Here is a 24,526-nt window from a genome sequence, read left to right as displayed (position 1 = left end):
TCTGAGACATACCACACACATTAGTAGACAACTGGCTAATGCACTTAGCAAGTCCCTTTATAGACACCAGGCTTCACCTTGTTTCTTACTGTGTACCAAAGGTGTGAATTAATCAGTACTAGCATGCAGTCTAACATGTTTTATTGATCAATTGATGATACTCCAGAAACCTACATCAAATCGAGACTCAGAAAGGAAATACAAAGAACTTGTGCTATTTTCTTGTGCATTTGATAACACTGCTTATGTTAGATCCAAAGGCAGTCTCTTTTTGCAGAGTGACTCTTTCCTGAAGCTTTTGGAAAGCCAGAGAAAGCAGCTTTCATGTTCTTCTAGTTTCGGTAACAAGAAGAAAAGACTCGAGTTTTCTCTACTTTTAAGATACACCACCAAAAATATCAAAATAAAATCAACAAAATGTACATTTTGGTTGGATTCCATTAAAATAAATTATGCTGTTGTTAGCTGTTGTTCACGGGAGTTAGTACTGCAGCTACAGCATCTTCCCTATTGTTGTAAGGTACTTTTATATGCAATTAGTGCCAAGATCATTTGAACAGCCTCACTACCTGACAGCACGCATCAACCCACAGACAGGAACAACTGAGGATCTTCAATCATTTGTGTCTATCAGGTTAGCTGAGGTGGTGGAAAAGTGGGCATGCTTTAATGGGGCAGGTGTGTAGGTAATGAATACTGCTCTTTATTCAGAGACCAATTATTGCAGACAATAGCTGGCATTCATAGGACATTCTCAGCCCTACAGGAAAAGCACAAATAGAAGTACAGCTACCTCTGGGACAGGGAAAATTAACCAGAGCACCCCAGTCCCAGTACAAGCAGGGACTGCTTTGATACAGAACAAGTGCAAAAACTCCTTTCAAAAATGAAAGAGGTTTCAATACTCAGTCAGATTTAAATCAAGACACAAGTAACTTGATTATGCTGAAACTTCCTGGCAAATGTCTAAACTATGGGTGGAGTTAATCACACGTTTCAAGGGATCCTGGGCTGCTTCTGGGACAGTCTGTGCTGCCAAAAAGTCCATCACTTAACTACTCGGTTCCGTCAAGCCGATCAGTAGCAGGAGCAGAGCTGGACACTGTGGTTCTGGGAATACCTGCAACCTATGCAGAACACCAGTCACTGACATAGCAGATAGAGCTTCTCTGATTAGCAGTAGTGGCAGAAAGCTTTTGGGAAAACCTCTGTCACAGAAAACCCCACAGGCATATTTTCAGCTGTGAGCTAAGACCACCATGAAGAAGTTGCAAGAGATTCTCCTTCTGACTGCTAAAAACAGGGAAAAGACAATCAAGAGCTCTCAAAGCAAATGGCCAATACTGTGCAGCATCTTGAACACAGCACCAACACTATCCATTCTAAAAGAAGTCTAAGACTTAAGCCAGGAAAAACAAGCAAACAGACAAACAAAAAAAAAAACCAAAACCCAAAGCAAGCCAACTTATATAGAATATATGTGGAGCCAGATGCTCGCTGATGTAGTCTGTTGTAGCTCCACTGACTTAGCTGTTAAAATGGATGTGACATAAGAACTCTTCTACTTTGCACCCACTTACTTAAGATACCTTGCTGCTTTCATGAACTTTAGATCTGCTTTTATTAGATGCATTTATTAAAGTAAGAAAAATTCAGATTTTATAGGAACAAAAAAAATACTTTCATAGCTGTGGTTTTAATTCCACTGTTAAAAAAGATAAGTGTTGGAAGGTGGCTTTTTTGTAGTTTTCCTAAAAGTCTAACTATTCAGTACAAACATTACATTGATTTTTTGCAGCTATTAAATGCACCACAGAAAACGTGCCTCTCCCTAACAGGTCTCAAGCAAACATCCTTGACAATTACTGCTGGCTATAATCTGCCCCAGATTGTCTAGATGGCCTTTTACTTTGGTGTAATACATTTGTCCTAAAAATCACATAATAAAGGGGATAATCCACATCTCCTACACAGGAAATGAAAATATTAAGGGAAAAAAAACACAGCTTAAATTTTTATGAAACAGCTCTTTTCCAAAAATGTGGTGATAAAAACACTTTTTGTTTTGTTGTTTTTTTTTTTACTTCAGCTTATTTGGTGGTTTTATCTAGTCAGTCGCATTGACTGATGTTAAGGGTAGAAACTGAGACGAGGAGGGAAGATGTTTCAATTTCTGTTAGACCAAAAGATCAAGGTAATGATGATGGGAAACTGGAAAATGAGCTGGAATCCCTTCTGTCTTGCACATTAATGGCAGGTTTGTTAACAAAATGACAAGCACAAGGCTATCAGCACAACACGACTCTTTCAGTTCTGCTCTGAGCCACATATGTGCAACTCCAGGCTCCAGTGATTCACATGAAACTGAAAAGAGAGCTTGGCTTCAGGAGTCTGAGCTGCTGCTGACAATATAAGAAAGAAATTGTGCGACTAGACTTTGAGGTCCCAAGTCAGCTTGCACATCTATAAAACGGTAAATCCAATTATAATATTTCTGAAAAACTTGTGGAGTCTTTTCCAAGTCTTTCGAGTGTGGAGGGTATTTTCCCTGCCCTGTTTATAAGTTATGTAGCACAAAAGGGGGGCCCAATCCCTGAACAAAGCCTCTAAACTCACAGTTGAATAATTATTAAGAAGAATTGAAAGGCAGCTTTCATAACAAGGTTATACCTAATGTATTTCATGGATGCAGCTGTGTTAAAACTTCTTACAGTATACTTTTTTTCTCTTTTCTTGTAGGAAGCTTCAACTGACATAGAGCAAAGGATAGGTTATCAAGACCTCTGAAGCTGCTGACACTCTGGTATGTCCAGGTGTTTGCTAAAAGCTGTGGAACTAGAAGTAACATTACGGTACCCCTGGCAGCTTCAGAAGGTACAGCAAGTCCAACATATTAATTGATAACAGGGTGGGAGGGGGAAAAAAAAAATCCAGTTTCTTTCAACAATTTGTTGGTCAACTTCATCACTCTTTACAAACAGGCTCCACATTCTGGGCTTAAAGACACTAAATTGTGATTTTTAAGCTTAATACATACTTTGTTGAGTGATACAAGACAATGGTTGAGTAAACTATTATAAAGTAATATTGCTCTAAAAGCTAATAGGTTATAAAAGGTATACAAGTTCATAAACTTAAATCTCATTTAATGTTATTTTCCAAGCTAAATTAACTGTCCAATAAAGCTGCTTTCATGTTCAGCGCTATTAAAAAGCTCTTAACAATTACTTTGTAAAGATCTAGAAAATATATTCTGAGTGTCATAAAGAGTTCCAACAATATTTAAGAACTGCTTTAAAATAACTTGACATAATTGGACATACACTAAAATATTTAATAACCAAACAAGCCTTTGAAACAAATCACAAAGCAACACTATTCTATCATGGTGACCCCAATTATTGCACAGGCTAGAAGAAAAGCTAAAAATATATGAACAGTAAGATAAAGCACTCTACCACATACGTATTTTTGTCAATAACTCCTGAAGTTGTGAAGACAGGCAGCATGAAAAAATAACGATAAAAATATACTAGTGTTACAAGCATAAGCAGAGGTTCCATCGTAACTGCAAGGCAGCTCTAGTTGATGAAGTACCTTGAACACAGGCATAGTTACTGCACCAGACTTTTTCAATTTTATGTAGGAATCCAGCCTGAAAAAAGACTTCCTCATCCCTTCTAGCTTCCTTAAATGTACTTTACACATTGTTGTGTATCATATCTAATCATTAGACAAAGGTGGAGAGCTGCACGTTCACACAGGTAACATACTTCTATTGAAAGTTAAACATGAACCCAGAACACTAGATTTTCACCAAAATATTCAGACCACCTACTGAAGTAAATTTTTTGGATGGGAAAGTTAAATATTAGAATTTCTCACCCTGTAGCATCATTATCTGGATGGCAAGTAAATTCTGTTCCTGAGGTAGCTTTTTTCAAGACCATGTAAATATGTGCCATCCACAGATGCATGTTCATAAACAAACTTTCAGAAAACATTTGGAAATAATTTTAATTCCGCCCTCAGTAAAAGAAATGTAAACTAACCATTGCCAAAAAAACAATGGCTTTAAACCTTGTCACAACTTCAGCTGTGGATAAAAGAATATGCATACCAAACCAAAAGTCATTCCTAATTTACTTATTTAGTAAACTGACAGCTTTATACTACATCCATCATTGCTATGTCTGTGTACTTCTCCCCTGTAATTTATGACGACAGAAAACAATTTTTTTCCCATATAGAAAAACCTAGCAATGTATGTCTGGTTCATTTCAATCACTGATATAAACTTTCTCTCTGAATCTAGCCCTATATTTCTCCTCTGAGTTCTCCTTCACATAATCCTGGGCAATATAACCTCGAGCCTGCATTTGCAACTGCCTGCATACAGACAATGCCCATCCTCAAGAAGTCAAACATTTGTAAAGCTACATACATTTAAGAGCAAAAGAATGGAGAAGGTAAACACTACAAAAGAGGCCAAGATGTTAGAGCAAGTGGAAACCAGGATATCAGTCCTGAAGACACAGATGCAGAAACTTGGGTTTTGGTTCAATTCTAACTGCTAATTGAAGGAAGACCAAAATCAGAAAATAAGATCTGTTACCATGATGATTGTATTTCCTTAACCAAACTCAGGTAACCAGGGGTCCTTTATAAAGTCTTCCAAGCAAACAGGCTATTACAGCAATGCATTATACAACTAAATGGAAAATTCATTCCAAGACAATGATGTGTTTACCTTCACATGGAGATTAGTTATAGGAGCATTGTCAGCACTTAAGGCAAACTATTCACAGTACATTAAGAAGGCAATTAGAGCAAAAACCATCTTCAGCGTTATTGTTCTTACTAATTAGTAGTAGTCTACAGGCACAAGAACATCAAAAATAATATGAACAGTCAATTTGTACCCTCAACTTTCAGGGAAAAGTAAACCACTAAAATACATATTTTTGTCAAGAATTGAAACACGTATATTTAACAAGGTATCATCTACATTAGCAGCCCCTTGGGGGTTTTAACAAAACTGTTCAAATAATTAGACCATAGGCATTCAATTCCATTCCACTTGCTATTTTTGTAATCCTGTACTCAAAATCCTGTAAAGGCACAGAAGGAATAGACTCAAATTTTCAAAACACAAAGTCATTCTGAATACCCAACCTGACAGTAATAGCATTCTTTTTAAAAAAAATCTGACCATTAGTCATAAATTAGTTAAAAAGTTTTTATTTAGTTTGGTGCCTCGCATTATCAGGCAGTCGTAGGGGAGGGACCAAATTCTTCAAGGACTGATGTGGAGACTGGGAGAAGAGACAAAGACAGAGCTTGCATGTGCATATACACAGGTTTAGGTTCCTTGTCGAAGGGTGGGTACTCACCTTCCCACTGGCCAGTCAGCACCAGACTCCTACTAATGACAATGTCAATCTCTCTGGCACCATATTCCACAGCCAGCTTTATTTCAGCCAATTTGGTTTCTAGAGGAGTTTGTCCAGATGGAAACCCAGCAGCCACTAGCAAGGAGGAGGATGCAGGTAGAGGGAAGAAAATATTTTATAAATTGACCATAAAATTGCAAATACCTCTAACACACCGAAGAGTTTGAAAGCTATTCCTTTTTTTTATCCCTACCACAATTCAAAAAATCTAAAAGCACCTCATCCTACCCTCTCTTCAACCACAAGAAGCATGTGCTCTCCTCTCAAGAACCAACGTCCAGCAAGATAATAAGCGCATCTTGCACAAAGGTCTCTTTCACATGCCTTAAATTTTTCCAAAGCAGCCTACATAAGAAAGCACAATTATCTATGGCCTTCAGCAGAATTCAGCAAACAAGGAGCGAACTCATATATGAAGCAATACATACATTTTTCATTCTTCCCAATTCTTTTAAGTAGTATTTCAAGTTAAATCCCAGTAATAAGTTTAACAGCTAAATCACAATACAGCAAAAAATGTTTTCAATCAGGTCTACTTAAGATTACCTTTATGATGTTTAAGTATAAAACCCAAAGGTAACTTTGGAAATGGAAGAAATAGTGACAAAGAGGGCTTCTGACAAAGAGATCCTCTTTCTCTCTGACGTATAAATCCATTTAGTATGCATTTTTCCCTACACGACAATGAAACAACAATAACAACAACAAAAAAAAACCCCAAAACCAGAAAACGTGATCTTAGCATTAAACACCTGATCTAACTTCAAAGTTAGCCCCTGCTTTGAGCAGGAGGTTGGACCAGATGACATCCAGAGCTCCCTTCCAGCCTGCATAATTCTCTGATTCTGCTTCGTGGTTATTGTAGATTCAGGATTTGTCTGTTGTGTGTGGTGACTGGAGAAGAGCTGCCACTATTAGACTTGCGAGTACAAGTCCTGAACCTGCAGGCTGCTCAGCAGACAATAACCCTTGCCTCTGCACACAGCTTCATTCAGTTTATAGGATTATACTTAAAAGCCAAACAACTGATCAGGAAAAAAACCTTGTATTAGAACTCCTAAAATCTCATATTGCAGTTTTATTATTATTATCTACTTAGCGTCTACTGATACTTTGTCCTGCACACTATTGCGATTTCTTCTATTCAGGTGAGGAAAACGCTGACAGATCTCAAGGACCTCTTTGAAGAGCTTCCAGCAAAAGAGACTTGGCATTCCTGATAAGCTTGAAGTTGAAAGAAAACAACTCCATTCCCTTCCTTCCACCTGCTACCTTTTTACCTTACTCTCTGAAACAAAAGCAAGTCCAAACTTCTGGATTTTTCTATATGTTTTATAGCATCAAAATATTTAATTGGATATCTTCGAGTAAAACATACCTGAAGCTACTGGTATGTTACAACCAGCAGCTTTTAGGGCATTAACAGCATCGGTGACTCTTGCAGGATACACACAAACTGCTCCGACAGTAATACCTGCAAAAGCCACAGTTCACTTTTTCGTATGTATAGATTTCCACCTTCTCTAGTGCATTCCATATTATGAGCATGTGCGCATTGTTTGCACCTCCCACTTCCTCATTCTCACAAGGGTTTTAAGCACCTACACTAGGGATATCTGTTTTATTGTTCAAGCACTTCAGGTGATTCTCCATATTGTTACCTCCCTCATGTTCCTTCACCTGACCCTGGGAGCAAGTTTGCATTAGCAGGAATTAAACCGCCAAGATTTTTATCAACAGATTCACTGTTTAATGCCAACATGTGCGGTTAAGACATGCTTAGTCAGCAAATTACTGCGAGAGCAACCGCACTGCCAAGCTCTGTCCTTACTTGTTGAGCCAGACTGAGCCCAGCAGCAACTGAGCAGTCTTTATGTTAATGCAGTCCTACTGCATTTCTAGTTAAAATGCTATTCTCTCAAAGTCTCAGATAATTGACCTCATATTTAATACTTCAACTGTCTGAAGAGTCCATAAATCCAAGGTTTAAAAAAAGACTAATCTTTGATATTTTATGTGTATGGCTTAAAATCAGAGGCCTGATTCCCCTTTGGTTTTACATCATATGACTTCCCTTTTGGTTTTACATCATATGACTTCAATCGGTGGACCAATGCCCATGTAAAACTCAATTATTTCAATAGTAAAAGCATGCCCCAAACGTCACTGAGATTTTTGTTTTGATAATCATCATAAGGCCAACATGACAGGACAAAAGTCAAATGCTATTCACCGACACATCAGTGGTTACATCTGGAAAAATTCAGAAAAGCTGCTCAGATATAAAGAGGTTTTATTGATAGTTATATTGACAGTCTCAGTTTGCTCTGAAGTGGAATCATGGTCAGTCTTGGGTGTAACACTGGGACTTCAGATGGAGCCTGCTTGAGTAATATCAATGAAAGTTTTACCACTGGTTCTTAAGGGCTGCCTTCTGCCCCTTCAACTCTGTTGACTTAGCTGGGAACTCTGTGTGTGTGCGTGTGTGTGTGTACACATGATATGGACACAACCACATACACTCACTACAGGACTGATTACTTGAAGTAGACTGGGCTGCAAAGATGTCTCCTATCTTAACTACTGAAACAAGCAGGTAACAGATAATGTTTTCCGAAGTAAAAATAACATGCTTAGGACTGTGGATTGCATCTTTTCTGACAGGCAAAGTGGCAGGCTCGGTAGTTACATACAGCAACAGCAGCTAAGCATGAAATCCAAAGGAGTCACATGAACACACCCCCCTTCTCCAGTTTAGTAAGGACATCAGCAGATTAACAGAATACTCAATTAGTTTCACCTTAGTGCACTGTTATTAAAAGACATACACTGAGGTTACACACTCGTGGCTTCCATATCAAATTTACTCATCAGGTATCAACACTTACAGTGTTGCCCTAAGTCCATGCTTCACTTTGGTTGCCAAACTGAGAATGGATTTTTTTCTCTTTGTATTCTTACATTAACTCAAAGGAATAGATATTTTGCAGTTAGAACTTAAGACAGTTGCTTTGAATACAGACCATATAGGACCTAGTTTGTTCTCTCAGGACTGTTAGCTCTGCAGTGCAGCCTACCGTAACTGCTTCCGTTCTAGGAAGAGAAGGCCATTTTTACACCTATCTGAAAACTGAAAAAACACTGAGGAAATGCAGACATTTTCTCTACACAACACACACTACTAAACCAATCATACCTTTATCATGCATATCCAAGGCTTTCAGCAGATCCTCTCTGATGGGATGCTTTGCTTTAAAACACAGTCTGTGAACATTTGAAGGAGTATCATCACCTGAAAGAGTGGTAAGGTCTATGCAGGTGACAGCTTTCAGCAACCAAGCAGCCTACACAGGGAGTGAAGCAAAGAATACAATATTTCAGCTTATGCTTCCAAAACCAAACTGACTTAGAAGATGCAGGAATCAGAAGCCTGGCTCTCACTCTAAGAATAAGGAAACGTATGGGATATAACGTGGAGGATATGCAAAGAATGGTTTATGACAGACAGGGATAGAAGATATTTGTTCATGTCTTGAGCAGTAGCTAATGGCACAGAAAGGATTTGGAATCAAAAGTCAGCTCTCTCAGAATCAAAGGATCTAGTTCCAATTTTTGGTGCAAAAGCTAACTACCAAATGGGACTCTAAGAATCAGACAAACATTTTTACCTGGACAAAAACCATCTTGTTTCAATTTTAATTCTATAAGACAAAGATAAAAACATCACCTATGTGAGGAACCTCGCTGTTATAACATGCTCCGTTCTATATAGTACGTCTGTATCTTTAAATTATACGCATGCTTCAAGAGGAGCACAGGGCTGCAATTGCCAACAACCAGATGAGTGTACACATCAGCAATTTGCACACTTGCATGTTTGCATGCTTCTCCTGCTGTGAGAGTGAAACATGGAATCAATAGGGGGTAAGAACCCAGACTTCTTAAAACTTAGGGTCTCAACTCCAGATGTTTCCAGTTTCTTTTGTGTGAATGGGGAATAAAAAACATCTGTAATTATTTGGTGCAGGAAAAAAAAGCAAGAGCTAAGTGACAGGGCTAAAGCACTCTTTAGATGAAAATGCTACAGAATTTTAAATTACTTACTAATCAGAGAAGGGAACAGAAGCACAACTAAAAATTTTTTGAGATTTTTTTGCTGAACAGAAATTGAGCTTAAGATATTATTGTGAAATATTTGTTGAAGGTCTTCCAGCAAATTCCCATTTACAGTGATGGCTTCACTAAAAGCTGACATCTCTTAGTGGGCACTTGTTCAACAAGGGGAGTTTGCAACAGCAAAGTCCACTTGAGTCCATAAAGTCCCTCCCTGACTGCTCTGCTCTGTGACATGATTTGTCAGTATAGGCAGCAAAACTTGTTGTTTCTTCATGGAGGTATTAGTCTGCAAATCTGAAGAAGCTGGCCAGCCTACAAACCTTTCAGACTTCACTGATGGGAGTCTCCTTTCTGAACTTGCAGTACATGTTACACTGAAAGCTACTTTGGGGTGACTAAACAGAGTAATGAACCGTTACTGACGTCTGTTAATCTAAGCTTGACTGCTTGTTTCTAACTTATTTCTACTTTCACCCTATAATACTCCAGAAGGTTTTTTCACTTTAAATTGTTTTAAGTTTCTTTTACTTGGATTTTTTTATCCTTCACTTTAGGGAATTTTTGTCTCATCTCTTATGACATGAATCATAAAGTCATCAAGACAGATGTAGCCAGGGAGTTCCAAGAACTGGTATGAACTTCATCTTTTTAAAAGGGTTTTTCAAATGAGTATTTTGGTAAATGGCCTTCAAAATTTGAATCTGTAGTGCTACTTACATTCAAACACATAAAGGTTCAAAATCATCTTTGTGAAATAAACAGCACATGACTATCATGACTGCAATGACAGTGTTCAAATACAGGAGAGATGCTTCTGAAAATAATCTCTTGGCATTCTTCAATGTAAAACCTCACTCGAGTAGCTCAGTACCAGTGTTACTACACAGGAGAGTGGAGAAGTGTTAGTAAAAATTAAACCTCTGTCCTACAGCCATGTTGAGGGAGTGACACTAAATCCCTTTCTTCCCAATGAGTCTTTGTAATCAAAGCTTGTGACTCTCTCTTCCTTTGTTGTTTATACAGTAACTTCTGTCAAATCAGAAGACTTACTTTTTACATTACTGCACCTGCAGTATCTGAAGATAGCCAAGGTTATGGAATACCCTCTGGATTTTCTCACTGACACTACTTCCCAAACCAGAGCCACTGGACTGCTAAACTCAGTATCAAGTGACTTTCTATTTGTAAGAAGCTCTTGGGAAATGCTGAGCTAATGTCTAACTTTCCTCAGTTTATGTCCATTTTTTATTTAATTATAACATTCAAAGCACAGACTTTCAGGTTCATGTAACAGGCAGGAAGTTGTTTTCTGTCACCTTCCAGTAGGATTTTACACAGCTACATCAAATTATCCCCAAACCGTCATCCGCAAATCTGTGCTCATTGTGAATGCAGCTTCAGCCACCCCAGAATGGCTGCCCAACGTGCTAGGATACCAACTATTTTGAACAGGTTTTTTTAATAATTAAGTATAATTAAATGATTCTTGCTTTGGTCTACTATGTTGGACTGTTAAGATTGATCCTTCAGTGTCACCTTCCTTCTGCTTCCACATTAAGTTACTGTTGCAAGTAAGCGATTTGTTTAGCGTGCAGAGGGGAGGAATCACACAGGTTTGCTTGCAGAACAGCTGTTTGGTGAACGAAGAATCAACTTGGCCTTCAGACACTGGTTACAACCCCACAGCTGAGAGCTCACTGGGAGCTCCAGGTCTGCTCCATGGCATTTCTCAGACCTTGCCTTTGGCTGAACGCTGCCAAAGCACTTGGGGCATCCTGCAGCCAGCTCTGCCTGCTGTTCAACCTTTCAGCGCTTCCCGTCCTGCCGCTGAGACGGCAGAAACCAGCACGTGGCCGTGCCTCACCTGCTCTGCTTTGCAGAATGTATTAACTTATGTTGCTGACCTGATGGCTTTGCATTACGATTCTCACATACAAACTGAAGAAACCAAAACGCATACTGGGCCAGTATCTGCCAGTTCTGCCAGGGAGGCAGTAAACAGGAGGGGTTGACAGTAACTGCTAAGACATTAAATGTGTGTGTTCAATGAATACAAGATAGCCTTGAAGAAAGCTTCATGTGCACCACTGGCTTTAGCGGTGGCTTACATCTTATACTAAGATGGACAATAACTGATCATTTACCTTATCTCAGAAGTTGAGAAGTTAGCCCCCTTAACATTAGTGGCCCTTGTTTTCTTCTTGCTTTCTTTTTTTTTTTTTTTTTTTTTTTCCCCCTTTCTCCCCCCCAGTGCCATAGCCAGTCAGGATTTTTGAGTTTTAGGTAAGAACTAGTTAAGCAAAGAAATCACACATGTTGAGGATGTTTAAGTAAAGAAAAATAATCCAGGTAGGTCAAACTTGACAGGGACCATGATCATATCTTACAGCTTTAAAATTAAAAAATAAGAAGTCAGCGTGCAGAGAAGTCTGTCTGGGAAACAGAATAAATGTGGTGGGATAGTAATATACAATTTAATCCACTCATGAATAAAGATGACTTAAATTCATTTGCGGTTTTGCCACTCATGAGTTATAAGGCTTTTAACTTGTTTGGATAAATGCGTCACCTTATTCCATCCCATCATCATCAAATACAAATTATTAAAATAAGACATGGACAAGCACATCTTTTAAGTTTACATGCATCTTGAAAAAAATTCAATATTGCAGCCTGGAGAGGGAGAGTGACTGCTTTAAAAATACAGGAACAGAATGCATAAAAAGACCACTTACTTGCCAATTACCTTTCACAGTTCTCCATTTTTTAATTCGTTCTGCATGCCTCACAACTGCAGGTTGATTCACGTGCACTTCTGAGATCCAGCCAAGTTCTAGGGTGCGAAAAAAAGAAGAAGAAAAAGTCTCACCTATTTCTGTGTTCTTCTAATATATGGTGTGGGACTTCAGAAGAAAATTGTAGCTTGGTTTGGGACCTCTGAAGAGCATGTTGTGCTTTTATGTCCTTTTAAGGGCTTGCCTATTTATCGCCAGTCCAAAATAACATACTACCATTAATTTCTGTTAGGGTACGATCTGTGAACTGGATGTTTCACACAGCATGCTCTGTTTGCCATTACAACTGAATTAACTTACTGTTAATGAGAGTAAATTGCCAATCCTGGACTATGAAATCTATTATACATGTAGCATATAAAAAAGCCCCACAAAACAGCCTTCTGCCATTGCTTGCTGATTTACTTCTTGATTTCAGAATATGGTAACATTTATTCAGTCCTTTGCTTGTCTGCCAGCACCCAGGATGCACCAGCATTTGTGGTGTGCATGAACCTTTGTTTACAGGAACTGTACCCCACAGTCACCAAAAACTCTGGACAGACCCTTGCATAACAAAGCATTTGAGTTGTTATTGCCTAGAGCTAATTTTACTGAATTTGCTACCAGGGGCTGACTGCAAGTTTCCAAAAGCACTGAATTCCTGGGCAACATATCTGCCTGGAAGCTGCTGAGATGCCTGCCTGAGCAGCGCTCACCTTGCCAAGCACCCTGGAGGACTCAGGGCAACATCTTCAACGTGTGAATTCCTTCAGATGCCTGCTGCAGACAGCCTGGCTCACAATTTCAATCAGTTTCACTATCCAGAAACAGTAACCAGACCCAAAGAGAAGCAGATACTCAACATTCACTAAAATAATGTAACCGTCTAGAAACAGAAGTACCAAAAATGGGACACTGCTTAATGAAGGGTAACTGCCTGATAAAGGAGAAATGAGGGTTCAGGCCCTTGAATCTTGAAATTTCTGCTTCGTATGATAAACCAAAAGTGAATTTTGAATGTCAATAAACACAAACTGCTCACAGAAGTACATAGGAAAAAGAAATCAGAACATCTTTAAAATCTCTCATATCCCAAAACATAAATAATTCTTCTAAATACTAATCATAGAAGCAGTCCATGAAAATACTCTGAAGACAATAATCATAGAAGCAGTCCATGAAAATACTCTGAAGACAACATCGACAATCATTAACCACCAATCATCAGCAAATCACCACCATCAATCATCAAATACCATCATCAGTTAAGGTCAGTTTATGGACATGGGCTCAGATACTAAGAGATAATAATTCTGGGTGACTGAATTTATTAACAGCATCTCATCTCTACTAGTCTTCTTCACTACTTGTGGTGGGTTGACTGTGGCTGGATGCCAGGTGCCCACCAAAGCTGCTCTATCACTCCCCTCCTCAGCTGGACAGGGGAGAGAAAATATAAGGAGAGGCTTGTGGGTCGAGGTTAAGGACAGGGAGAGATCACTCAGCAATTACTGTCACGGGCAAAACAGACTCGACTTGGAGAAAAAAAAAATTAATTTAATGTATTACCAATCACATCAGAGTAGGATAATGAGAAATAAAACCAAATCTTAAAAACACCTTCCCCCCACCCCTCCCTTCTTCCGGGGCTTAACTTTATTCCCAATTTTCTCTACCTCCTCCCCACAGCAGCGCAGGGGGACAGGGAATGGGGGTTGCGGTCAGTTCATCACACGTTGTCTCTGCCGCTCCTTCCTCCTCAGGGGGAGGACTCCTCACACTCTTCCCCTGCTCCAGCGTGGGGTCCCTCCCACAAGAGGCAGTTCTCCATGAACTTCTCCAATGTGAAGTCCTTCCCAGGGGCTGCAGTTTTTCATGAACTGCTCCAGCGTGGGTCCCTTCCATGGGGTGCAGTCCTTCAGGAACAGACTGCTCCAGCATGGGTCCCCAACAGGGTCACAAGTCCTGCCAGCAAACCTGCTCCAGCGTGGGCTCCTCTCTCCACAGGTCCTGCCAGGAGCCTGCTCCAGCACAGGCTTCCCACGTGGTCACAGCCTCCTTTGGGCACATCCACCTGCTCTGGCCTGGGGTCCTCCACAGGCTGCAGGTGGATATCTGCTCCACTGTTAACCTCCATGAGCTGCAGGGGGACAGCCTGCCTCACCATGGTCTTCACCACAGGCTGCAAGGGAATCTCTGCTCCAGCGCCTGGAGCACCTCTTTCCCCTCCTCCACTGACCTTGGTGTCTGCAGAGTTGCTGCTCTCACATATTCTCACTCCTCTCTTCCGGCTGCTGTTGTGCAGTTTTCTTTTTCCCCTTCTTAAATATGTTATCCCAGGGGCACTACCACCATCGCTGATGGGCCCAGTCTTGGCCAGCAGCGGGTCCATCTTGGAGCTGGCTGGCATTGGCTCTATCAGACGTAGGGGAAGCTTCTGGCAGCTCTCTCAGAAGCCACCCCTGTAGCCCCCCCACTACCAAAACCTTGCCATGCAAACCCATTACGCTACTGTATTAAACTTGCATTTCCCTCGAGCACATTGATTAAAAAAGGTTTAAAACTTTTTAAAAAGCCGATAGCCAAAATCACTGATTTTGTACAGAAATCTTAGCCTCAAATTTTTTTTCCTACTTTATAGCTTTAATAGCCAAAAAAAGTGCAGAACTAATATGTGTAAATACAAACTTGTTTTCCTAATTAGACTTACAAAAAGCTCTGGAGAAACCAATTTAGGGTAAAGATGACTCAGTGGAAATGCAGGATAAAGGCATGAAACACAGCTAAACGAAATCTTGTTCTGAGCACAGTAAGCCACCTTGCTACCACTTTCCTATGACCATATCAAGTAATTAAATGAGCAGTACCTGCAAGGTCAAAATGTTGGCCAAAAGCGAAAAAGGTAAAACCAAAGAAGGAATTTCAAAGGAATCCTAAGGAATTTAAGGATTTCTTTAAGACTTTAGCATCAGTCTCACTGTACGGCAAAAAAGAAAAGGAGGAGCTTGCAAAGTTACAAACCAGTTGAAAAACAAACCCTTATCACCTCTCTCCACTTTCAAAGCCACAGGCTTATTCATTCTGCCCCAAAAGCAAGAAGCTCAACGGACATGTAGAAAGCAGGTGAGAAAAGCTATTGCTACAAACCCCATGGCTAGAAATGTCCTTCTTTTTGAATACCAATAAATACAAACCATATAAACACAGACAGATGAAATATAAGCTAGTGAAACCTTTACATCCTCCACAGTTGCTTTAAGGTTGAGGCTCCTATGTGATCAGCAGAGAGCATACCTCTCTTCCCATGGGGCCGTTATAGGGAATATTTGACAAAGTCCATGGGGGAGGAAAACACAAATAAATAAATAAAACACAAACTCTGTGTTGTGATTCTCCTACTGTATGCCAAGTGCTCAGGTGGAATCATTTAATCATAATCCAATTTATCAAGATAACTTTTGAACCCTACTGGGTGCATGGTGACCTTTCAGTTTCTCTGCAAAACGTGATAAAATCAAAGCAAGCCGTTTAGATGAGGTACTCAGCTTCTTGCTCTCTAATATGGATCCAGGAGCTTCAGTTACTCTGCCCTAACCTGTTTTTTCTACATTATGAAAAAAAACCAAGAAATCCAACTAAATAATTTATAAAAACTACTGCCTTCTACAGAAGAGTTAGGAAGATGATGGAGACAGCACCGAGTCTGTTAAACTTGGAAAATTTTCACCTTCTTGGTTCTTGGGGCATACACCTGAATTTAAGGGAAAGAACCAAAATTTCCCCCATGAGTAGGTTAACCCTTCGTTACTTATTATTTGGAGCAGATTCAGTCTGATTCATCTTGTGCTGGACTTTGGTAGAAACATACTGTTATTGTATCTGCCCCTACCTGACTTTTGAGCATAGCTTCTCAGAGGGTCTGAGTAATCTCTGCAGGAAACAGAGCACTGCACACTAGATTAGCTTAGAAGAAATAGTGAAGTGTAATACCCTTTGCAGGGGGAGCGGGGGTTGGGGAAGTAATGCTTAAGAAATTCACTATCAATGGGAGAAAAGAGGGGAAAGAATAGTGGAAGTGAAAAAAAGCTACTACTTTTGCTAGCTCATCTTTGCCCAAAGTCACCTGTGAAAGTTACCATATATCAGCCGATCAGCAATAGCTGATTGAATGTTCTTAGTTCTTTGCAAATATGATGAAATTCATTGGCTTAAGCCCTTTTCACTGTGTAACACATTTTACCTTCTGTTTTTAATAACTCCGGACTAGTCATGAAGGTAGCTGACACATGGCAACTCAGTAAGGTGCAATATCTAATTTTTGTGCCTGAGACGCAAGTTTCCTTGAAAGAATTTGGATCTCCAAGTATATTTGTGAATGTGGGATATTGAACCACTGTGCACAGCAAAGGCAGAAAACTTTAAAAAAAAATTAAAATAATTAAAAATAAATCAGAACTCCATCCTGTCTGTACAACTTAACGTGAGACATTATGCAGCTTACTAAAGGAAATAAAATGGTGTAATAAAAAAATGCACGGTGAGGAAGGACAAAGGTTCTGGTGATACACAGCAGCAGATGGAGACTTCTGTCTAACACAGACCTTTTATTCAAGCCCACTTCTCCATTAATTAAAGCAGTGAGCAAGTGAAAACAAATATGTCTCAGCGTAATTGTCTCTAAATAGACTTTCAGAGTTTGCCATGTGAGGTCTCACCAAATCTTTAAATGCGTCTCTATTCAGAAAAATCACTCACAATTCCAGCTTTTTTTTTTTTTTTGCATTAAAAATCAGAATAAAACCATTATTTGAAATAGAACTGACTGCCTTTGGATTCTCCCCCTCCCCCACTACTCCAAGCTTTATGATTTAGTATCTGGCTAAGGAAAACCGTATTTAATTAGGCTCATTAACCTTGCAGTGTGAACACGTCTTTTTTTTTTTTTTTTTTTTTTAAATAAGTCATCTGCTAGTCATCTGCACAGTCATGTGGCTTCGGGGATAAAAGTAATTAAAGCAGTTACACTATAGCTAATTAGCCAATATTCTGTAATCACTCTTCAAGTTTACTTTTTCCTCTGAAGACATTTGAAAAAATCATATTCAAAATCTTAACAGGAAATTCATCTCCTCTTTGAAGAACATGAATCCAAAAATACCAAGCATTTCCTCAGAAAACAATAAATAAAGCCACTTCATTAGTATAATTACATAAATACCTAAGATACCTAACACATTCCTCATAAAACAGACTATGCTTTTCAGAAGGTTTAAAAAAAAAAAAGTGTAGATGGCATCCCTTCAGATGGTGAAACAGAAAGCTCAAGTATGCCTGAGGCTGTAGTTTCACAAGCATTTTAAGGCACCACTGTCCCCAAAAGAAGCTGCCCCCCCAACTGGTTATTTCCTCCTCTGTGCCAGAAACAGCATGTGTGCTCCTGCTCTTACCATGAACATGATAAAATGGGTAAGGGACGTGATGAAAGCTGTTATTCCTGGAGAAGGGAGTGAAACTGCGTCCTGAACCTTTAGTGGAGCAATGAGGTATCCAGCTGGACACAGGCTGACCCCAGCTGGCCACGCACAGCCGAGCAAAGCCACTGAAGAGAGAGAAAAAGCTTCAGGATCAGGTCTTGTTACAGGTATCTTACCATGTAAGCTGTTTAGAGGTTTGGGGGTTATTCAGTTTCTTTGAGACAGAAGCTGTAGTTATTTTTCCATAGTGACTCTTGCTATGGACCTATTTTATTTTCAGATGGGTCCCCCTTATATGAGAGAAGTTCAGTCTCCAAGTCATCAGCTTTTAGATACTCAAAGCAGGACACCGAGGCATGAGCCCTGAACTAGACAGAAATCAGCTCTACTATCTTGTGACATTAGTGCAATCACACAATGTTGACCGTGGATCACGTGAAATGGATCACAGTATCCTCCAAAGCACTTTGAAAACCTCTGACAAGCTTTTCCTCAGAAAGCGAGCTGCAGAAAAATGGGAGCTTGGTTTCCTGCAGGTCCAGAGTCCCTCTCTTCTTCCCTGGCTCCAGGGACCTCTCCTCACCCCAATAACCCAGCTGTCCTGTTACGGTCCTTACAATCATGGAGCAAAACAGGACGTTGTTACTTGCATAAAGCCCCCTCCAAAAAAGATGTAATGAAAAGTCATGTAATTGCTGAGCTGTGTCTGCCTTTCCCTCAACAGAGGAACTAATTTGGTCACTCCACCCAGTGACTTACTTAATTCCGAGACATCTATTTCTTCAAATTTGATTAAAATTATCCAGCAGCTTCAAAAGGTGTTAGAAAGGAACAGTCAAGAAACAGAGCCACAGTACAGGCTAAACCCAGCTATTAATATATTAGAACAGAATTATGCTGTCTTGAAAAGGGATGCAACACTTCATTATCTAAATGCCACTTACCAACAGGCTAGCTCTCACATGTAAATGGCTCAGAAATACCAACTATAATTAAAAATATCAATTGAAATATAATGAATGTATTTCTGGCCCTTCAACTAGAGGGGCTGAGCAACACAGATAGATTATCTTTTTTTTTTTAGAATCCAAGAACATACTTTGCAAAACAACTGTAACTAATTATTCATTATTCAGAATACATATGTGTATATATATATACACACACACACACTTAGGTAGACACACACACATAGGTAAAAAACCATATAATCATAGAATAATTTGGGTTGGAAGATCTCCGAAGGTCATTTGTCCAACCTCCTGTGCAAAGCAGGGTCAGCTCTGAGCTCAAACCAGGCTGCTGAGAGCTTTATTCAGTTGGGGTTTGGGACTCCTCAAGGATGGAGACTGCACAGCCTCTCTGGGCAACCTGCCCCACCACCTGACTGTCCCGCATGAAGAAGTTTTTCCTTATATCCAGTATGAACTTCTCTGTCTCAAGACAAGCCTGCTGTCTCGCTTCATCCCATCATGCAATGCTATGAAGAGCCTGGCTCTGCTTTCTTGATACACTCCCTGTAGGGATGAGCAGGCTGCTATTAGGACCCCTGAAGCCATTGCTTCCCCACGCTGAACCAGCCCAGCTCCCTCAGTATCTTCTCACAGGACAGGTGCTCCAGCCCCTGACCATCCTGGTGGCCCTCTGCTGAACTTGTGACAGTTTATCAATCTCTTTCTTCTATTGGGGGGCAACAAAACTGGACGCCATCTTCCAGATACGGTCTAACAAGTGCTGAGCAGAGGAGATGATCCCTCTCTTCCCATGAGCTACTGGCCGTGTCCCCGCTGGCACGGCCCGGGAGGCCGCTGGCCATCTCTGCTGCCAGGGCACTGCTGGCTCGTGCCCAGCTCGCTGCCCACCAGGCCCTGAGTCTTTTGGCAGAGCCGCTCCCCAGGCAGGCAGGCCCCAGCCTGTGTGGCTGCCGGGGCTCGTCCTCCCCAGGGCAGGGCTCTGCCTTCGGCCCTGCTGAACGTCACTGGGGTCCTGTTGACCCATTTCCCCAGCCAGTTTGGGTCCCTCTGAATAATCTGGCTAATTTTAAAACTTATGAGCAAGTTTTAAATTTTAAACTTCATGAGCAAGCAGTCCGTCTTCCAGGTCATTGAAAAAAATGTTAAACTGGATAGGTCCCAGGCTAGACCCCTGCATTACCCTACTTGGTACCAGCCTCAAAGTAGAGTATGACCTATTGATCATCACCTTCTCAGCCCAACCATCCAACCAGGTTTTTAACCATTTTGGCATCCACCCATCCAAATGTCCCAACCTGGATAAGAAATATTGCAAAAGACAGTGTCAAAAGCCTTGCTAAAGTTCAAGTAAATGACATGCATCGCTCTCTCCTTGTCAACATATGCAGTCATTTTACTATGGAAGGCAATTAGGGTGGTCAGGCACGATTTACGCTTTTACCAACACAATAAATGATAAAACTATGTGACTGGCAATCAACTCTACTGTTGTTTTGCCACGTGACCTTGTGTTATTATTGTTCAGGCCATTCTCCCTTCCAATCTCCCTACTGAGTGGCCTGAAGAAAGACTTGTATCTAGGCACAAGTTCAGGCTCCACACAAACAAGCTGTGTTATCTGCTCGGTTTTAAACATCCTACTTGCCATTTTCTGCCTCTACTCAAGGTTACTGAATGTCTGTCTTTCTCCATGACTTCTGAAGCTGTTGCATCAAAATTCCATCTGCAGGGAACAGAAAACCCATGTGGCAGATGTCTGCATCCCCACAGTTAAACCAAAGGAGTATGCTACTAGCTTACACTACAAAACAGATGCTCATTGATGTGTTTCACTATTTTACTGTGAAGTGTCATTAAAAAGTTGCATCTGATGCTTTTCTGAAATGTGACAAAACATGAAGCATCTGGTCCATTATACTACAGTGTCCTTGGGAGCAGAGCAGGAGGGGCAGACTCCTTTCAGCCCCTGCAGGCATTGTGGTGAGCCCCAGTACCCAAGAATGACTCCACAAACAGTCCCGGTGGAATGACAAACTTGTAAAATTCCTTATCCACCTTCTTTACACAACTCTCTGATGGCAAATGTATCAGTGTATTAGATTAGTGACCCTCTGACTAGTTCATGCAAATCAGTGTCTTTTTATCTGTTACATGTACCTGTTCTTTATTCCAAGTAAACACCTTGTTCTTCTACTAAGGAACAGTGATAAGAAGAAAGAAAGAAAGAAAGAATGAATGAAGGGCTTTTACAAAATTGTATTTATTTTACCAAAAAAATAAAATCACATGGGAAAGCATTATTATACCATGATTTGAGAAGAGTTTGGCTTGTCGTTGATAAACAGATGCTCTCTAATGGCAGCATTAGAAATTTACTGCTTAAATAATGACATTAGGTAGCAAGCACAGAAATAGCAGACACAGAGAGAAGGGCTCAAATAATTATTTTTAAGTAAAAGATATTTTACCACTAGGTGTCCCTGTTAGAAACTATAATCCTACAGAATGCTCTGTGAGATACAGGGCAAATCATTTCAATTACTGTTAAAGCTGCTGGCACAAGCTGACAAAACCTTCAAAAGCCAAAGTGCCTAAGTCACAGAAGCAGTGTGTGTTGTTAACAACCATGAAAGATAAAGGCAAGGGTTTAACGTCCTTTTTGAGTACTGCTACCAGCTAAGATACAGCACTAAGTAAGATACAGCAACTTACTTAAATATACCACTTAACGTATATTTCAGATGTGTATTTAGCAAATGGCAGGGAGATTCAGTTCTCCCTTTAAAGCGGCCAGCATAAGGCAACTGTTAGAAACAGCCACAGTGGGTATGCTGCTGCTTAACACAAACACGGTTGCAGCCACGCCGTTCCCCTGCTATGCCCGTCCTGCACATCTAACCCAGCTCATTTTGACTGCAACTGATTTAAACAAAGATCATCGGGAAGGGATGGCAACAAGTACCTGCGGATAAGCTGAGGGCAGTGGCCTTTCCAGGTAAATCAGTTGCAGCTGGAAGAGGCCACATGGTGCAGCCCTGAAGACATCCATCCCTCTTGCTCTCTCCGTTAATAACCTTGAGCACTAGTTGACTCTGCCTCTTGGGCAGAGGAGGGCTACTTACAGAAGAAGAAAGAGTTACAGAAAATATTTGGAACATACTCAAAAATTATTTTAGTGGGTGCAAAAATCAACAATTATGTTGTGCTGGTCTGTTGCACATTGAATACTTTTCCTTTGACTACGGTTGTACAGCAAGATCCAGCCAAACGTTAGTGAAGTCACTCATCTCTTCCAGTAATTTCCCACTTGGCAGCATGGCCTTCCTTATATGTATGCCTGTCCGTTGGAGGATGACTTTGATAAGAACTGAACTGACTTCACATTCAGGTTTCTGGACTCCCCCCACACACTGACAATTAATTGTAAGATTAAATTTACAGTAAGAAAAAGCACAACATGTACCTAGCTTAAAGTAAATGGAGTGCATTTGCAAACTTCCGTGCTAGCTTTTTTCCTAACAGACACTGAAGTTTTGCCACTACATTATTAACATGTTTGTTTCAGCAAAAAGATGCTGTTCAGATGGCAACAGTTGAAACTCACCTGTCCTTGCAAGCAGCCCACGAATAAGCACATCAGAGAGCAACTTGACAGCTCACTTTTAGGAGTTACAACATGTCAATGATTTCAGTGAATGAAAACGTAGTCAGCTCCCAGTTGTCCACAGGCTGATCATTTAAACTGTATGTTAGCTCTGTAAAAATGCCTGTGCTTGTGCTAGAGACAGGAGCGTAGCCGTATGACTCTGTGCAGCATGGCCTCCTGAACTCTGCTTGTGCTAACTTTGAGATCTCCCCGCTGCACACCAGCTGTCCTTTGCTTCCCATCTTCCATGATGCCACCCCTGTATTTCCTCCACTTAGTTGTCCATCTACTCATATTGACCAAAGTCTCATACCTTAAAGGCAGACTGTAGGAAGACTAATCACGTTAATTCATTCCACCACTGCAGTTGGGTTTTGCTGGGTGGAGAAGTCAGAAAGCTGTAGCCCTTTCTCCTTCCCCTCCCCCAGCAATCAGTAGAAGAGGAGCTCCAGCTGGGAAATGTCAGAGAAACCCTTTCTTGGCTGCTCTCTACCTCACCTGAGGCACAGCCACCTTTCGGGCCTGAAGACCACCTGCAAACGCCTGGAAATCCTTATCAGACTTCAGAGAGCAAGCAACAAGGAGAACAATAAGGAGACGTAAAGTCCTGACTTTGCAAATCAGAATCCAACTAATAAAAAGTGTTTTGAACCTCCTGGGAAGAAAGGAGGGAGGGAGGATTATTCAGTAAGAACCAGAAAGGTGTGCAGAGGGGACCAGGCCCAGCTTTGTGACAGGACTAGGGCTGCCGAGTCCCGCAGTACCGGCCGTCCTACAATCTGGTGCCCTGCTTGGAGCCTCTCAAGCTGAGGCCGTACATGATGGGCAAACCTCAATTTCTGTTCAACCTGGAGTACCAAAGGGAAATAAGCCTCCTACAGGCCCCCCGGTTATAGGTCACGAGTATACGTTAAAGAACCTAAAGGAATCGTAAGCCTACTTCTATTTTGGCTTTTCAGAAAAACAAGGTTTTGCAGCAGCCTGCCTCGCACACACCGAGGTGGGTCAGCCGGGCCGGAGAGGCGCGGCCGGGCGGGCGGGAGGCCGGTCCCACAGCCGGGAGCCACCCGGCGCCTCACCCGCCCGGGCGGGCGCTCACCGGCACTTCTCCGCCCGTCCCAGGGCGGGCGGCCCTGCCCGAGCAGCGCTCCCCGGTTTGCCGCCTCGGGAACCCCTCACGCCACGGCTCCACGGCTAACGGCTCTCCCCGGAGGAGCCGGGCCCGGGCCCGCCTCCGCGGCCCCCGCGCGGTCGGGCCGCCGCAGCTGGCGGGCGCCCCGGCCCTCCCCGTAGGCCGCCGCCCCTTACCCAGCTCGGTGCCCGGGTTTCGGCCCGCCATGGCCCCGCTGCCGGCGGCTCTCCGCCCCCGCTGGCGGACCCGAGCGGGGCGGGCAGACTTCGGCCTCGCCGGTCCCGCCCCGCGCAGGCAGGAAGCGGCGGCGGGCGGGCCTGCTCCTGCCGCCGGGGCACGGTGCTCCCCCGCCGCCATGGTGTTAGTCCCGAGCCCACCGCACCGGAGCTGTCGGTAACGAAGCAGGCAAGGCCTACCCCCACCCCTCAGCCTCCACAGCGTGAGACCACTGCCCTTCTGTGACGGGAGGTGCTAGCACATTGTGTTCCTTCCGTGATAAAGAACACCTTGTCTTGATGGTAATGAGGTCCAGCAACTTCCGATTTCTTCGAGTTGAATCTTGTTGAGTAGATTCAATCTTGTTGAGTAGATTCAATCTTGTTGAATCGAGTTGAAGTAGAAACTCGTGTCACACATACACAATGGGCTCTATAAACTTAACCAACCTTGTAAAACTTTCTAGTAACACCTGCAAAATGAAAGTCCCATAACAAAGCCACTGACAACTTCACAGCCTTTACTTTTTTCCAGAGTTGTAATGACACAAACTCACATGAAAAAAGTATTAAATATTGTTAATATTCTCATTTAGACAAAACATCTTGCACTTTTAGCCTTGTTTGCTCAGTGCTAGCAACCACCCGAGTCCAACCACCTGCTCAAGCAGGCTCAGCTAGAGCAGGGTCCCTAGGGCCACATCCAGTTGGGTTTTGAGTATCTTCAAGAACAGACTTT

At 41.6% G+C, this 24,526-nt stretch overlaps 1 protein-coding gene across 1 annotated transcript in view; it reads right to left on the bottom strand.

Moving 5' to 3' along the window:
• The window catches only part of DERA (deoxyribose-phosphate aldolase), a 59,676-nt gene extending 35,664 nt beyond the window's left edge, over positions 1 to 24,012 (bottom strand). Inside the window, exons 1-5 of the mRNA XM_072874270.1 lie at positions 23,749 to 24,012; positions 12,305 to 12,402; positions 8,650 to 8,797; positions 6,832 to 6,927; positions 5,394 to 5,528 (exon numbers count right to left, since the gene is read on the bottom strand). Of these exons, the coding sequence (XP_072730371.1) occupies positions 5,394 to 5,528; positions 6,832 to 6,927; positions 8,650 to 8,797; positions 12,305 to 12,402; positions 23,749 to 23,929 (658 nt within the window). The 5' untranslated portion in view covers positions 23,930 to 24,012. The remainder of the gene's footprint in view (positions 1 to 5,393; positions 5,529 to 6,831; positions 6,928 to 8,649; positions 8,798 to 12,304; positions 12,403 to 23,748) is intronic.
• Between the last annotated feature and the right edge of the window lie 514 nt (positions 24,013 to 24,526).

Source organism: Ciconia boyciana, chromosome 1 (genome assembly GCF_034638445.1).
Source record: "Ciconia boyciana chromosome 1, ASM3463844v1, whole genome shotgun sequence".
In the NCBI taxonomy this organism is placed as follows: domain Eukaryota; kingdom Metazoa; phylum Chordata; class Aves; order Ciconiiformes; family Ciconiidae; genus Ciconia; species Ciconia boyciana.
This window is presented reverse-complemented; position numbering and strand designations above follow the sequence as displayed.